The sequence below is a fragment of the Taudactylus pleione genome, unplaced genomic scaffold (genome assembly GCF_031769625.1).
Source record: "Taudactylus pleione unplaced genomic scaffold, aTauple2 ptg000142l, whole genome shotgun sequence".
Taxonomy (NCBI): domain Eukaryota; kingdom Metazoa; phylum Chordata; class Amphibia; order Anura; family Myobatrachidae; genus Taudactylus; species Taudactylus pleione.
Window position 1 is genome coordinate 2,646,537 of NW_028284544.1, and position 17,309 is coordinate 2,663,845.

The 17,309-nt window shown below is 43.3% G+C and overlaps 1 protein-coding gene across 1 annotated transcript; it reads left to right on the forward strand.

The window, feature by feature from the left end:
- Nucleotides 1-8,404: 8,404 nt before the first annotated feature.
- Nucleotides 8,405-13,148, forward strand: LOC148522709 (C-C motif chemokine 4-like). Its single transcript, XM_088473827.1, has 4 exons — nt 8,405-8,474; nt 9,120-9,231; nt 11,486-11,563; nt 13,100-13,148. Exons 1-4 carry the CDS (start codon nt 8,405-8,407, stop codon nt 13,146-13,148), a joined length of 309 nt encoding a protein of 102 aa, XP_088329953.1.
- The last annotated feature ends 4,161 nt before the right edge of the window (nt 13,149-17,309 follow it).

The window sequence follows — 17,309 nt, forward strand, 5'->3', positions numbered from 1 at the left end:
AGTAGCCTATGGCAGTAATAAGTATCATCAATATAGTGCTAATTTCTGTGCTTCATCTCTCTGTCTTTTTTCCAGATGCTGTTCCCCCCCCTCCCTCCATCTACAGCAACTCCCCCTGTTTCCTTGCACACTGTTGCCCCTTTTTCCGGCTGCTGCCGCCCCCCTCCTAACTATTGGGCTAATGAGCATCCTTTAGCATTTCAGGCCCCGCATTTATTAGGTACTAATAAGATTCAGTGGTTCGGTTTTAGGGGCAAGCTCTGAGGTAGCCTTTATTAGACATTTACGAAAGCCAGATTTGGGACACCGATTTTGGGTACATTTGGGGGCAAGGATCGGGGTACTGGCAATTGCATTGCAGTTCTGCTTGCTATTAGGAAGGACCTGCAAACAGTATACTAGAGATGGCCAGCAGTAGGGTAGGCTGGCAGTAATATCTAGTCCGGTCACTAACGGATGGTTATATTGGCACCTTCAATTGCCTTACAAGGAGAGGAGTTTTTTATAGACCCAATGGGATACACCTCACGGGCGCAAGTCTAGAGTCTTGCATTAGTAACATTGCTATCTTCCTTGGGGGGACGATTATTTCCTGAGGGGTGGTGGGGCTCGGCTCCTTGAGCCGAGCTTTGGCAGTAAGCAGTGCTCCTGGGCGGCCTATTATTGCTTAAGAGTGCCTGGGTAGCATTTGTTTTTTATAGCGGCAAGTGGTCATTTACCTTAGGGGGGGACCGGGCCATCATCTTAGGGAGGGGTCAATGCTATTCCAATTAAGGGTGAATGGTTCTACCTCAGGCCAGTTTGGCCCGGGTGGGAATCCGCCTTTTTATTTATTTAGTCACATATAATTGCCGGGCTGTGGCCTTGGAGCACTGCTTTTTTCTGCCACCATCTTTCTAATTACGTATTGATCAATAAATTTCGGCTGTGTCCTCTTCTAATTCCACATAGGTGTCCGTGTGGTTATTTCTAGTTAGTAGTTAAGTGAGTGAATTAGCATAATGTAAGAGTCAAGCAATGGGTGACTTAAAGCATTATCAAATAAGGCCATGCATTCTGCATATAAAAATACATTTTAGATAGATAGATAGATAGATAGATAGATAGATAGATAGATAGATAGATAGATATGAGATAGATAGATAGATATGAGATAGATAGATAGATAGATAGATATGAGATAGATAGATAGATAGATAGATAGATAGATATGAGATAGATAGATAGATAGATAGATAGATAGATAGATAGATAGATAGATAGATAGATAGATATGAGATAGATAGATAGATAGATAGATAGATAGATAGATAGATAGATAGATATGAGATAGATAGATAGATAGATAGATAGATAGATAGATAGAAGTGTTAAGTCTAAAATTCTAATAATCAGGCTGAGTAACAACACAGTACACTAAAGTAGAGAGAAGTTGCTGGTTGCTGCCAAAAGTGTTAGTTGTGCTCTGAAGAAATAACCCATTCAAATAAGATTAGTTTCCCGCTGTCTCATGCTACTCAATCCCAATCCACCCTGCTGTCTGCACTTTCCAGCCCACACCTCCCTACTAATACATCCTCCAAGCAGCTCCAAGCAGCTTATTTTAATGAAAGGAGCTGAAAGGAACAGGCAAGCCACGTGGACACCAGTCATAGACGAGGGTTTGATAAGGGATGCCGGCACTTGAGATCCCGGCGGTCAGAATCTTGATGCCAGCATCCCGACAGTGTTAGGATACCGACACTTGTAACCCTCCCCCTCTATCTACCCCAAACCTCCCTCCCTGGTGCCTAAACCTGTCTTCCCCCTAATGACTAAACCTAACCTCCCCCTCCCCGTATCCTAAAGCTGGCCACACACTAGACCAACTTTCATCCAACCATCCAACTAGTTGTCTGGTTGGAATGAAAATCTGGTAAGGACTGAGAAAAAATGATGATCAGCAATTTGTTCCTAAATGCCAGAAAACAGATGAAAATGGTCGTCAGACAAGTTTGTTAAATGTTTGATCTAAACAATTTGTTCAAACAGTTTTTGTCAATTTTCTGGCATTTGGGAGCAAATTGCTGATTGTCATTTGCTTTCATAACTTACCAGATTTTCATTCCAACCAATCAACTAGTTGGCTGGTTGGATGTAAGTTGGTCTAATGTGTGGCCAGCTTTAACCTAACCCTCCTCCCTTAGTGCCTAACCCAAACCCTCCCCCTATGCCTAACCATAACCCCTAACTCTAAGCTAACTCTAACCCTCCCCCTAATCCCAGTACTTGCCATCAGGATGCCAGCAGTCGGGATGCCAGCACCAGAATTCTGACAGGTGTCGGTATTCCGGTGCCAGCATTCTAAGCGCCGTCATCCAGATTGTCGGGAGTTTGACTGGATCCCATAGATGGCAAGCACAGAGGAAGATAAAGAAATAGGAGATGTTTAGATGCAGAGCCTAAGGAAAGCCTGTAAGAGCTGCTGCAAATGTGTCAAAAACAATATGGGGAAAGGATGGCATGGGGTGTGGGGAGGGGTATTGTGTGTGTGTGGGGGGGTGCTATGCTTAGGCCCACTTGTCATTTTTTTGTGGATTGGCCAGTGTGGCTGCTCTTTATATTCCTTTCTCTGTCATGGTTCTTCCAAATATTTTTTGCCCTTAAGTGAATCACAGCCAAGAATCTCTGTCAGTAAATTAATGCTAAATCAACGGTTTATAAATAACTGGAGTAAATGAAAGAAATCGAAACAAAACATGTCAGATTCAGCGTCCGCTTTTGTAATAGCTCCTTCTAAGAAAGATAGTTCATCATAGTTTTAAGGAAGGTGACATATGTACTTACTTCCTTTCATTTGCAAAACAGTTATTTCATAATCTGTTTTTTTAATGGGTCACTAAATCAACTAAGTGTAACAACAAATCATCTACATTGCTAGAGTACACTGACCACTGAAACTAGCGTCACTTGTACATCTGTGTGCGGCTATAGGGCCTGATTTGGAGATGGACGCTAATGCGGTTGCAGCTGTGTTTTCGCATGGTACGCAGCTGCAAAAACATGCTAATAGTTCCAAAGATCACCCGGGCATAGGGACACCCTCTGCTGCCTTCTCATCTGCGTACGACGTTGCTTACTTGCGTAAATATCGGTAACATCAATGCACATCGAGCAGCCATCTTGCCCTTGTAGCAGGTCTGACCAGCCGCAGACTCTGCAGCTCTCCTGACACGCAGAGAGCTCTCATGCTGCGTAGGAAATCGCAATGGCTAATGTATTTACGCCCATGTAATGGCGTTTAAACGGTCTGACACGCCTGCGCTTTGCAGTGAGAATGATAATAAACAGGAAAATTGACAGGCCCAAACAGTGCCCTTGCCCTGTGGTGCCCTGTGCCATGGCACAGGTCGCACTACCCTAGTTACGGCCCTGGTATCCTCTATTTATGCGTAATTGGCAACCAATCACAGTGCCTGCGCAGTGCGGCTTACACACAAGCGCAGTGGCAAACAATCGCTCAATCTGTGTAAAAATCGCATTAGCGTCCATCTCTGAGTCAAGCCCGATTCTGTGTACAAAGGTAGATAGAAAATGGGTAACAATAGGTGCGATTCTATAATTATGATATGCTACAAAGGGTTCTGGTGCACACCCTATAGAACACACCAAATATTAACAAAAATAACAGAGAAAACAAACCCTGAGCACAATCTTATTTTCGAATCACAGTCTAATATTGATATAATGCAAATGTCCGTTGACACATGGACTAAAAATGTTCTGAAATGTACTTAATAGGGAGGATTTTCCAACTTCCAAAATACCAGTAGGTAAAAGGTGAAAATAGCTTCTTAAAATCCAGTCAGTCAGCCCAATCAAATTTGTCACTTTATCCTCTTCTCACATCAGTATTCATATCCCTTGTTCCTCAAATGATAAGAAGGGGAACAAAACGGGTCGCAAATAGTGTGATACAATTTTTTATTATGAGGTAAAATTCTTTAAAACAATTGTGAATAAGCGTACCTCAAGACCAGGTGTATACAAACACCATCAAGCGTTTGATATAACATACATAGGATACCTCCTGGGACCAAGAGTCTACCTGCTGTAGCCCAGTCTGGATGGTCACCTCATCACAACTCCACCACCAACGTGTTTCTGCTTGAGAAAGCCTTTATCAAGGTGTATAGGGCTGTACTGACTGTTACCTATAAATACCCCTCCCTCCTATGTATGTTATATCAAACGCTTGATGGTGTTTGTATACACCTGGTCTTGAGGTACGCTTATTCACAATTGTTTTAAAGAATTTTGCCTCATAATAAAAAATTGTATCACACTATTTGCGTTTTGTTCCCCTTCTTATCATTTGAGGAACAAGGGATATGAATACTGATGTGAGAAGAGGATAAAGTGACAAATTTGATTGGGCTGACTGACTGGATTTTTAGAAGCTATTTTCACCTTTTACCTACTGGTATTTTGGAAGTTGGGAAATCCTCCCTATTAAGTACATTTCAGAACATTTTTAGTCCATGTGTCAACGGACATTTGCATTATATCAATATTAGACTGTGATCCCCAATTAAGATTGTGCTCAGGGTTTGTTTTCTCTGTGTACAAAGGGCTCCAATGCCAGCAGCCGTTACATTTCCACGCGTCTTGTTCCATTGTGCTGCATCTGCGACTTTACAGTATATATGTGTTTTCCAATTCCTCTGTGGTTAATGTGGCAGCCCAGCGTCCCTTGTACTGTGAGCGGCTTTTTGCTGTGTCTACGATGTGACTAAGAAGTAGAATGTAATTAAAAACATGGTAGACTCCTCATCCTGGCGCGCCGAGCATCTTGTGCATCTGCGATGTGAGTAAGAAACAAATTTATTTTAAAATATATGATATATATCTAGTCTTGGAGCGTCTCAGTCCTTCTGGGCATCTGTGCCATATGGCGTAAAGATGCTTAGTGTAAGAGGACACATCTGTAGTGGCACTGATTTGTGGGGTACAAATGATGCACACTGCTAAACACCCCTGGGGCCCTCAAACTATATAAGTACTAGACAGGGCTGGTTTCCACTATCATACGAAAACCATGAACATGGGGGAAAACCAGTCCAAGGCTGGATGGTGTAGGGCTGGTGCATCTATGGGGTGGACCACAATAAACAGGATGCCCCTTACAGGTTACTAGTGTTATAGTGCGGGGTAATGGGGCTTAACATCAACCCCTGGGCTTCAGGATAATTGACATGACTGAGACCACCAGAGGGTACTGGAGGCCTCCTTTGCCCTTCTGAACATGCATGAAAGGGAAGGATTTGCAAAATGCAGTTTCAGGAACAAAAATAAAACTGTATTATGTAACATACACTGACCCAAAAACCATTTCTGTCTACAGTAGATAGACTTTCCTCAGCGGCAGTGTTTAGCACCATCGGTAAAGCACTTTTCCATTGACCTTTTGCAACATTGGAGGAACTGTTCTTTGGAGAATTCAGAATTTATTTGGTAAACCTTACAGAGGTAGATGTACTAAGCCAGGGATGGGGAACCTCAGGCTTGGGGGCCGTATAAGGCCTGCGGAATTGTTTGCTCTGGTCCTCTGAGCTTTTTCTGCTAGCCTCACCTGGCTAGCAGGGTGCCTAGAATGGCACCCTGCAGCCAGAATCTATGCAGCAGTGCCACCTGGAGTGTCCTTAGAACGATTCAGATGGTCACACCGCTGCCCTTACTGCTCCCTGGAGCATCTTCAGGATGCTCCAGGCATTGCTGTAATCATCGGGATTGTGGCCACGCCCCGTGTGACGTCACACAGAAGGGGCGTGGCCTGCACAGGGCCCGCAAATAATGTTATATATATGTCAAAATGGCCCTCAGCAGAAAAAAGGTTCCCAACCCTGTACTAAGCCTTGGAGAGATAAAGTACCAGATAGAAGCTGATTGGTTGGTGCTTTATCTCTCTCCAACAGGCATATTTATCAATATTATTATTACTAAAATATTGTGAAAACAGGTCCCGGCGCACAAAATGCCGGTGGTCGCAATACTGATGCCGGAATATCGACGATTGAAATGCTGATGCCGGTAAGTAAGGTAACTATTCTCCTAGCCCTACCCCTAATCCTCCTTTCCTGCAGCCTAACCCTAAACCTCCGGTCCGGAATCAGTATGATATACCGGCGGTCAGAAGACCGACAGCGGCATCCCGATGGTGAAGATCCCGACGAGCTGGTAAGTAACCTAACCCTCCACCTCTCCCCCCCAACCCTCCCCCGGTGGTGCCTAACCCGAACCCTCCCTGGGCAGTGCCTAACCCTAACCCCCCTCTCCGCAGCCTAACCCTAACCCTCCCCGGTCGGTGCCTAACACTATCCCACGGAAGGTCCATAAACCTAACCCCCTCATTCCTGGCCTAACCCGCATATTTATCTTCGGGATGCTGGCGGCCGGGATGCTGACGTCGGTATCTTGATCCTTAGGGGATGCAGACGGCAGCATTCTGATGTCCGGCATCCTGTCCGCCGGCATCTTGACTGGATCCCATCCAGTCCTGCAGCCTAACCCTCCCCCTCGCAGCCTAACCATAACCCTCCCCTCCCGCAGCCTAATGCCTAACCATAAACCTAAGTCCTAATACTTACCTTCGATATCGCAGCTGCCGGGATTCTGCAGCTGGGATCCTGACCCTTGTCGAGATTTCGTCGCCGCCTTTGTGAGCGCCGCCTTTGTGCACGCCAGGATGTCAACTGCATCCCATGAAAACTAATGTTTTCGCACCCTTTTCACAGTATTTTAGTTTTGCCTAAATTTACTAAAGAACAATTGTAGGAGCATACGCAAAATTCTCCTTCAAGCTCTAATTAATTATCAAATTTTTTTAGTAAGCAGTTCGCATTTCCCATAATTGTAATGGGAAATGCAATTTGTTCATATTTACTAAATTTAAATTGTAAAAGAATAATGGGTGAAGCCCTGAGATAATAACGTTATTAGGTCTTTACTCATCGACTCTTGCTCTGCTCTGAGCCGGCGCCTGTGATAAGCTTTGTGTGTCTAAATAGCTTTCTCACAAGCTCTGTCCCTGCGTGCAATATTTGATACAAGAAATATAGATGACAGATGAGAACCGCTTGGCCCACCTAGTCTGCCTCTGCAGTGGTTCTCAAACTTGGTCCTCAGGATCCCACACAGGGCACATTTTCCAGATCACCTACTGTAGCTGGTGCACAGGTATATTCATTACTCCTGAGTTATATCGGATAAGCCTGAAAACAAATACTTGTAGTATAAGTTGACTTCTTTTATGATTTTTGTGTCAACTCATTGGGTGTTTTATTATATTATTGCACTAGAGTTGTCTGTTTCTTTTTTATGTCTAGTTTTATCCTGGGCCACAATGTGATCATATGCATCTTTGGCTGCCTCCTTAAATAGAAAGAAGTGCACTTTGGTGATTGTTCTTCATTAAAGGATATTTTTATCAGTTGGACTTTCATGTATCACTAGATCACCACGGTTTTTGTACTATATAACATATATTATACAGAGATACCCCTAGTCATCATATAGTCCACAGACAAATTCCACAGTGTCACCTATATATTGCATAGATGTAATTCCATTGCCAGACTGATATTGCAGGAGATATCCCATTTCCAGATATGTATTGCATAATTTTGTAAAGGTAATGACCACATAAATAATACTGGTGTTGTCCGATAACCAGCTGCTACATAACAGGTTTATTCTTTCCAGTGCTATTTTCTTGTGGTCCAGAAACAGGAATAAATCAGTAAAGTCAATCACATAGGAGTCTGCACATTTATCCAGAGTGGGGAATTTACTACAAATTGTTTATCAACCTGTAACTTCAGGTGAGTACCGGCCAGAGCCGTAACTAGACTTTTTGGTGCCCTGTGCCAGGAAGAACATTGGCGCCCCCCCTATTTTTCAAATAGGGACATAAGACCTGAAAAAGGGCCATAGCCTCATGGGGAAGGGCCAGGGAAGATATAGGGGAGGCCAGGAGATGCTGGGGATAAAAGAAGAGGAAGCTACAAGTGAGAATGATAATAAACAGGAAATTGACAGGCCAGAACAGTGCCCCCTGCCTTGTGGTGCCCTGTGCCATGGCACTGGCCGCACTACCTTACTGGCATCTATTTTTCATAGTAAAGAAGCATTACTTATCAGACTGTGCAATATCACACAACGTGATGTGTCACCTCTCATTCATCTGCCTGTGCTGATGCAGCAATTGTAGTTACATGGAAATGACAAAACATTTCCCTTGTCTGTTAAGTTTCTCATTTTTGGACTTTAAAAGAGGATAACTTACTGTGGGCATCACACTGCTCAGCTGCATTGCCTGCAAGAGAGGAGGACCCAGATCAAAAAGACCAAAAGGCAATCCAGAAACATGAGCTCAGTGAAGACAATGCTGTGCCTGGCACTCCTCATTGCATCCGCAATTGTCACAGTATCAGCTGGTAAGTGGGGATTCAAAGGGTCACTTTGATGGTTTTGCATAAAGCATTATGCTGTGCAGGAAGGATAAGGGACCCCTGAAAAGACACTAGACTGCTCTAACTAGAACAAGGGTCTAACGATAAAAATTATTCAAAATAAACACTATGTGCAGTACATAATTCTTGCGACCTGTACACTTCTCCTCATTCTATCCCACTTTGTCTTGTGCCACCCACTAGTGTTTAGTATTCCTCATTATATGTACAGTCACACTTTATTGTTCAGTAACTGCAATTTTATTTTTGTCATTTACTTGGCAATCAAAAAAATCTAACAACGTTAATGTTAATTGACTAATTCTGTTGTAGAGAAATAGAGAATATCGATGACATATATATAAACCAACTGGTCCATTTATGCCACCTGTCCATTTAATTTAATGTAATGGTTTATTTATAAACTGGTTTGGTGTCTATATGCCTAGCATGCTTGTATTGCTTCGTTTTTCAACTATACTTCTCTTAAGTTAAAATAGTAATATCTAATTCATTTAAATCGTTAGAAATGTGAATTTATGTCACGTCCACTCAACAGATTGCTTTGTCTTTGTAGAAACGTCTATTCTAGTTCTCTGAAATGTTTCTCTGTGTGGTCATTATTTTTAGAAACGGGCAAGCCCACCAACTGCTGTAACCGGGTCTCCTCTGCCAAACCTAAGACTCACCTCGAAAATTTTCTCATCCAAAAGGCAGATCCTCCATGTGTGGAAGCTGTGATGTGAGTATTGGAGTTAAAGGCAAACTGACAAATACTCAACATAAATATATAATTATCTTTAAATTGTATATTAATATTACACATTATAAAATAACCAAACTAGGCATTTAACTGAGTAGTAATTTTAGTACGGAGCAGCTGAATTTCTATATGCTAAGCTGTCGTTTTTCACTAGTGAGATGCTAAGCATATACTAAACAAGCCAACATATTGGGACATTACTTATATATTTATTGGTAAACAAAATTAAATAACTGATATCACAGTTTTCATACTAGAATTATTGAAACTTATGCTATTGGTGATTAATTTGTATTAGGGTGTGATGTTTACAGGCTAAAAATAGCATACACATATTTAATGGGATGCAGTCATATGACCGGCGGCCACAATCCGACGGCAGAATCCCGGATAGGGATTAATGATAGGCGTCAAAATACCAACGCCTATCATAATACCGACGCCGGAATCCATGAATGATGCGGGACCGAACGAGGTAAGTACAGTCCGTGCATTCTTATAGCTCCGGGAGGGTTAGAGTTAGGCTAGGGGAAGGGGGGGTTAGGGTTAGGCACCCCCGGGGGAAGGTTAGGGTTAGGCACCCAACCGGGAAGGTTAGGTTTACGGTGCGGGGAGGGGGGGTTAGGTTTAGCCACCCCAGGGGGGAGGTTAGGGTTAGGCACTAAGGGGGAGGTTAGGGTTAGGCACTACTAAAGGAGGGTTAGGGGGGGAGAGGGGAGGGTTAGGTAGTTTACTTACCTCCGTCGGGATCTCCGCTGTTCGGCCTGCCGGCGTCGGGATTTCGACCGCCGGGCTCTCGTCCGGCGGTCATTCATACGATCCCTGTTTATATTCATAATTAGACTCCACACACACCACAGAAGAGGAAAGGAAATCATATAAGGGGTTAAATATAATCGAGTGCATAGTTCTGACATCGGCGAGTCCATTGTGAGACTACCGATAATTTAAAGTAGCTCTTGCTGGGCCTTTTTCAGGGCATCACCACTTAATTCACATAGATATTTTTTCATCACCTTTCCATTTGTTTGTTTATTATTTATGTAATTTGAATTCTTTCTTATTATATTAACACTTATTGATTATCTTGACACATCTATACTTTACACTTCACTATCACCTTTCTCCCGTTTTTCGTGTGATGCCCTGGGAGTGGTCCTTGGCTGGGTTCTTTTGGGCTGCTCTGTGAACTCGGACGTGAACCGCTTAATGTTAGGGACGCCGGTATAGAGGAGCCTTGATGCTGGCCCGGGGCTTAATCATATATTTGCAAATGTATGTAACCAATACCTCTGAATTTCTATTATCATGTAGGATTCAAGTATGTTTGCTAATATTGCTGCAGTGTGCTGGAGGGGATCTTCTTTTTTTCTGTGGTTCAGTATAAACCCCGCCCTTTACAAGCACCTGAGCAATATCATTAAGCTGAAGTGAGCGACCACCATACTTTCTATTTGCACTTCCTGGAGATGACATGCGCAAGTGGGCTTCTTAAGACAGGCTGGTGGGCGTCTGCTTACACAAAGTGAACGCACGGCAAGGCATGGTGGGCGTGCTTATGCTTTGCCGTGCGATCGCCTTCCTTGCTGGGCGTGTTCCGAATTTGCATACGCTGGGTGCGAGCATACGCATCTAGCGAGCGGGTCTGAATCAGGCCATGTGTTCCTTTTCTGTCCTATGTTTCTATGTGAATTGGGCTGTACATGAAGCCCTTACAAATTGCTGCTATGGGGCCCACAAATTACTTGTTACACTCCTGATGGAGGCTTTTATGTATGACCCCAGCATGAAAATTTCAGCAAGTTATGCAGTATCTATGTCTAGACATGGTATAAGGAAACTTTTATGTAGAGTTAGGAGCAAATTATAAAAAGGAGCAAAAAAGGAGTAAATTTGCACTTTGGCAAAACCATTTTGCACTGCAGGTGGGGCAAATGGAAAAATGTGCAGAAAGGTTTAGAGTTGGGACGTGTCCTTTCTAATTTTCTGTGTAGTATCAGAGCTGACCAGGATTTGTTCGCTACATGCAAAAGTGAAACGATCAGTTTTGGTCCCTGTATGCAAAAAAAGAAATACATTTGCACCCCTTGTATTGCAACATGGTTTGCTCTTTTTTTGATTTGCTACTAACTTTGCACAAGCCCCGTTGTGTGCGTATCTAACTATCTATCATCCATGTGTTATTGCTTATACTGTATATAAATGGCATTCTCTAACAATGTTTTTCATTCAGGTTTATCACAAAGGAAGGGAAGATTCTTTGCTCCAGACCTAATGTGCCCTGGGTTACGCAGAAGATGATGGAGATCATGTAGGTTTACATGTTCTTTAACTATAGGATTAATCTTTAATGCCACAGTTGTACTACAACAGCATGGAACTGGTGCGTTCAGTATGTAATATAACCTGAAACAAATTCAAGATACCTTGTGGCTTGTACGAGATGTACATTTTGCCTCCCCTTTTTGTTAACCCATAGTTTTACCACACAGTGTACAGTGCACCACATTCTGTTTGATGGCTATATATAAATCTATATGAGGCTATGGGGTATATTTTATTACTTTATAAGATCAATGCACCCCCATGAGAGCCGGTCAGTTTCAGCAAACTGGTAACTCACAGTCTTTTGAACACACCATATTCTCAAATAAAAAATCGTTGATTATTGTCACTACAACATTATAAAATGCATAAGTGAAATTACAATAGCAGACCCTCCAACATGACCCATTCCATTAGGTACGGAATGCTCTACTCCTGGACTTCTTTCTTCATTTATGATTGGAGACACCTGTGTTGAAACACCTGTCTAATCAATTACCTAGTTCAACACAGGTGTCTCCAATCATAAATTAAGAAGGAAGACCAGGAGTAGAGCATTCTGTACCTAATGGAATGTGTCATGTTGGAGGGAATGCAATAGTGTTGCAGCCACTGCGATTATGCGCGCCGCCATTGTCAATAAGGTGACTCCCCCCTAATCTAATTTAATCTTAAATATAAAACAAGACTGTGTGGTTATGTATTTAAAAACTTTAATCATATGCTTTATTTACACCTTAGTTTTCTTTAAATCAGCAAAGCATACAAGTGCATGTTATCTGCACAGAGAATAGTTTATTTGTATTGGGCCCAACCACATCAACCTCATCATCACGGCCGGGTTAAGACTTTGAGGGCCCCTAACACAGGGGGGCTCACCGGTTATTGTCAGCATGGCCCTCCTGGCTGTGCCCAGTATGTTTGTGCCTCCTCTTTCCGAACCTCCATGAGGCTGCAGCAGCGCAGGTCCCACCTGCACTCCTGTAGCGGGGGCAGACTCCACAGCCTCCTCTCAGGCAGTGCGGGGACCGAAACTGCTCCTCTCCAGCCTCCACTGCCATAGCAGCTCTCCCACCACGGCAACTGTTGCCGAGTGCTGGTGGCAGAGGTTGGAGATCAGCCGAATCGTCCCCAGATAGCAGTGTCAGTGCTGGGTCAGAGCAGCTCTGGCTGGGAGAGCCCCCGTCCCCCTTAATCCTGCTCTGCTCATCATCCTGTTTTAAAGTCCAAATGAATATAGTTTACCTCATTAGACCTTCCAGCTGTAGTGATGTTGGCAGAACTGTTTGGGGGGTCTCTGTGTTCACGCTCCAGTGCTAGATTATTTATGATCTCAGACCCTTCACTGCAAACCGTTAGGGGCTCTCCAGCACAAAAAGTGTCCCAGTGATCCCACAGATATACTCATAAATGGTAATAAATGTCCATATATAGATACCAGTGAAGAATATTGCAGTATTGGCTGATGAGGGCTTTTTATCCATCCATAATATTAATAATATATTTTTTTTTTCTTTTTCAGGTTAAGGAAAGAAGCACTACAAAATAAGACTGCTACCGAGAATATATGATGGAATACAAGCAATTCGGCAGCCATGTCACATATACATTGGCCCAGAATCATCTGTGTGATAACGTCTGTAAGACTTGTATCTGCAATGCAACTACTGTATATGTAATTTATAAGTATTTAATTTGGTGGCACTTTGCCATTCAGTTAATTTATTCTGTAAGATTTTTTGTTAATAGACTCAGAAAAGAAAATATATTTTGTATTTATTAAAATTGTTCAGTGTTAGCTGGTGTGTTAGCACGCTCTATAAATAAATGTGCAACGTTTAAAGTTTTTGAGTAACAGAATTTGTTTGTAAAACATTAATGTTTTAGTTTATTTGACTTTCAGATCCAGAAACTTTAGCAGTAATTTAACATACCAGCCAACATATAAATAGAAAAAATATGCAATATCCTAATAGGTCATGACCTCTTTGGAGTCCAAAAATCGTTACTGTAAAATGGGATAATTGAGTTATTAGTTATTAATTAATGCAGCTTGGAGATGCAGAGGTCTAATGCGGGGCTTACTAATACATTGTCAGATAAAATGTTTGTCAGACCGACAGACATTTTATCTGACAGCCTGAAACCAGCAGATATCATGGCCATACAGTGTGAGATATATCATAGTGTATGGCCACGATATCTGCATCCCTTCCCTGGGGAGGAAACATTTCCTGATCCTCCCCTGTGAAGCATGTCCAACAGAGCACTAATTACTGATCAGTTGTAGCAATATTATTCAATTATCAACCAGATCAAATGATTATCGGCTGATCGGGCCGATAATAGGACAGTGTATGCCCAGCACAGAAGGATTGATCTTTTGGGGTCAGAGATGTGATATTTTGGAAAAAGCTCCGCCCGCAACTATGACTATGTTCATTTACTGCTGAAATTTTTGGATTGTTAGTTCACAATTAATGTAGCAGCGTGATGCTCCAATTTTCCTCACTTATTTCCCAAGTGCAATAACCAAGATTACATTAAAGATGCAATGAAACACTGCTCATTTTTAATTCTGCCTCACTTATTGTATTTGAAAAAAAAATGAGGCAAGCAGAAAATAGCTCACGCAAAATGTAGCACATACAGGGCCTGATTCAGACCCGCTCGCAAGTGCTATGCTCTCGCGAGCGGGTCAGTGTTTGGCCTGTGCGCATGCCGGAGGCGGCTTCGACGTGCGCATGCGCGAGACCCGGCTAGCGATGGGTGCTCCGTCACTCCGGATCTCGCACCAAAGGGGGCGAGCTGTCGATGGTGATTGACAGCTTGCCCCATTTGGAAGGCGGGCAGGGGGGGTGGCTGGCCAAACGGAGGCATTACCGAAGGAACACCTGCCGTTTGGGGGCGGCCCCACTGACATCACGAGCGATGTCAGTGGGTGAGCTTCCGAAAAGCTCACTGGGGCTTGTGGGAACGAGACCCTACCGCAAGGGTCTCGTCGCAAGCCTCGATGGTCGCAATGGTCGAGACCATCGCGACCATCACCTGGTCGCTCGTAATAGCTGTGGGTGGTCACCCACAGCTATGCGAGCAGCTAGGAGGCCGCACAGAAAAAAAAAACGCCCTGATTCAGAGCGAGCGCTCTTTCAGAGCGTCCGGCTCTGAATCAGGCCCACAGGCTGATATTTAAAATGGATATCTGATTGGCTGCTATGTTAGCATAAATTGTGCTATGTCTCCTATGTAATTTAGTAAGTGTAATTTGCTTACCAATGTTTAGACTAGGTGGATGCAAGTACTGTGTAAAGATTATATGCAAATGTGTATTACTGATGGTGTCTTGAGTTGTCCATATGAATTTAGATTTCTTGCCATGTATTTATTAAACATATCCCTTCATCCTGATGATTGCAAAATAACATGGATTATTTATTAATAATTTAATAGAGAATATAAAGAAGACTTAATTATGTTTTTGAAAATTGTGAATGTTTCAATATTAGTTTACTGGATAGAACCACATATTCTGTCCATGTATGACAAGGCTCAATAAAATATTTATAACTGAATTTCTCTCTCTCCTTCCTATTCTTGTGGCTTGTATTATTGGCATATAACAATTGGGCAAAAAGTATAGTTTGTTTCCACAGGGCATATGCAGATTCATTTAAACCACACAACCCCCACCTGGTCTCATCACAGACAGACAATCCTGATTCACAAACTCCCAAAGGGATGAGGTTTATGGAAAATAGGTGTTGTTTGGGTGGAAAGTGGGCATGGTAGTTTGGATCAGAATGTATTTTGTGTACAATGAGGGATGTGGCATGCGCACTTCAGTGGCTAGGTTAGGAATCGGATTGTCCATTGATGGTTCTACATTGTTGGTTGATGATTACTAACCATTGGCAGATAAACATTAATGCTTGAACCATTTATGGTTTACTCCCATGCATGTGCAGATCCAAGCAGCTCATGTCATCTACCATTGGACATCATGACATTTCCATCATTGGTAGTATCCCATCCAAAACTAACTATATGCAGATTAATTTAAACCACACAACCCCCACCTGGCCTCATCACAGAATCGATTCTGTGAGTTTAAGAATCAATCATGATTCACAAACTCCGAAAGGGATGAGGTTCATGGAAAATGGGTGTTGTTTGGGTGGAAAGTGGGCATGGTAGTTTTGTGTACAATGAGGGATGTGGATTGATAGGTACACAGTATCTAGATAGACAGTCAGTAGGTAGGAACCACAAGTTAGACAGGCAATAGATTGATAGAGACAAAAGGTTGACGGTTTTAAAAAGGTCGACATGTAAATGGTCGACATGGATTTAGGTCAACCGGGTCAAAATGGCGTCATACATTCAAATGGTCGACATAGAAAAGGTTGACACTTTTTTCTTGCCTAACCCTATCCCTCTTCCTAGTGGCTAATCCTAACTGTCCTGTTCTGCAGCCTAACCCTAACCCTCTGCTAAATGCCTGACCCTAACTCTAACCCTAATCCTTACCCTAAAATCATAAAAAAATATGTGTCAACTATTTGCATGTCGAACTTTTAACCCTGTCAACCTTTTAATCCAGTCAACCTTTTGGTATCTATCTATTGGCTGAAAACCTTTGATGCTTGAACCATTGAAGGTTTACTCCTGTGCATATGCAGATCCTAACAGGGACTTAAGCCTAATGCCAAGAGTACCTTTATTTGGGGATCAGTCTTAGCGCCTGCCTACCGGTGGCACAGGCCAGTGGCCTGACTAGTGCCCACAGGCCTAATGCCTGACACCCCAGTTGGCTAGGGAGGAGCTAAAAGGTGATAGTAGCCCAAGGCTGTCTACCTTCGTTGGGAGCAGCTGTGGCAGGGAGCTTCATACAGCTCTTTTACTACACCCTGCCACCAAACCACTGCTGGGAACCCTCTGCATCTTTAAATTGACTGGCACTAGCTCGATACATCTGTACTTGCAAGCCGTTGCATCTTCTTGTTTGACTGCGACTTCTTCCGGGTTGACCGCGTCATCTACTGGCCTCTTCCAGGGCTTCTGGACCCACTTTTTTCATGACCTGCTTCTTTCCTATGATGGACTGTGAGTGCCCATTCACAGTGTCCGACTTAAATGATTGCCGCCAGGTCTAGGGGCCACTAACATGGCATGCCATGATTGGCTTGCCAATCACGCGAAGCTCGCAGGATGGGTCGTCGAGTTATGATTGGCTTGTTGCCCATCCACTTCATGGGGCAGCTAAACATGGTGCCAGTGGGGATGGCAGGGAAAATTACAGCGGGGGACACAGCGGGAACCACTGCATTCACCTCAGGGTCAGTGCCAGGTTTAGTAGGAATCATAGCGGAGACCTCAGAAGAAGTTCACCACTGACCCTCTGCCACACCAGGGTGCACAGGAGAGGGAACATAAGTAGGGAACAAGTGTGTGGAGAAGGGTGTGAGATGACAGGTTGCCAGTTGAAAAACAATAAACTAATATCATACTAATGCTCTGGCCACAAATGCCAGGCCCTTCATAAATGAATTGGCTTAAAAACAGGAAGCTGGTGACCATGTGAACCAACAGAAAAAAGCTTGCTAGTGACTTCCTATCGGCAGGACCATCTGGGCACACTGGGCAGTTGCCCTGGGCCCCATGATTCTAGGTGCCTTCAAGCAGGGGCATGCTGTGCTGGAGGGCATCTACATGGAGTGTGCAGCCTCTCTCTT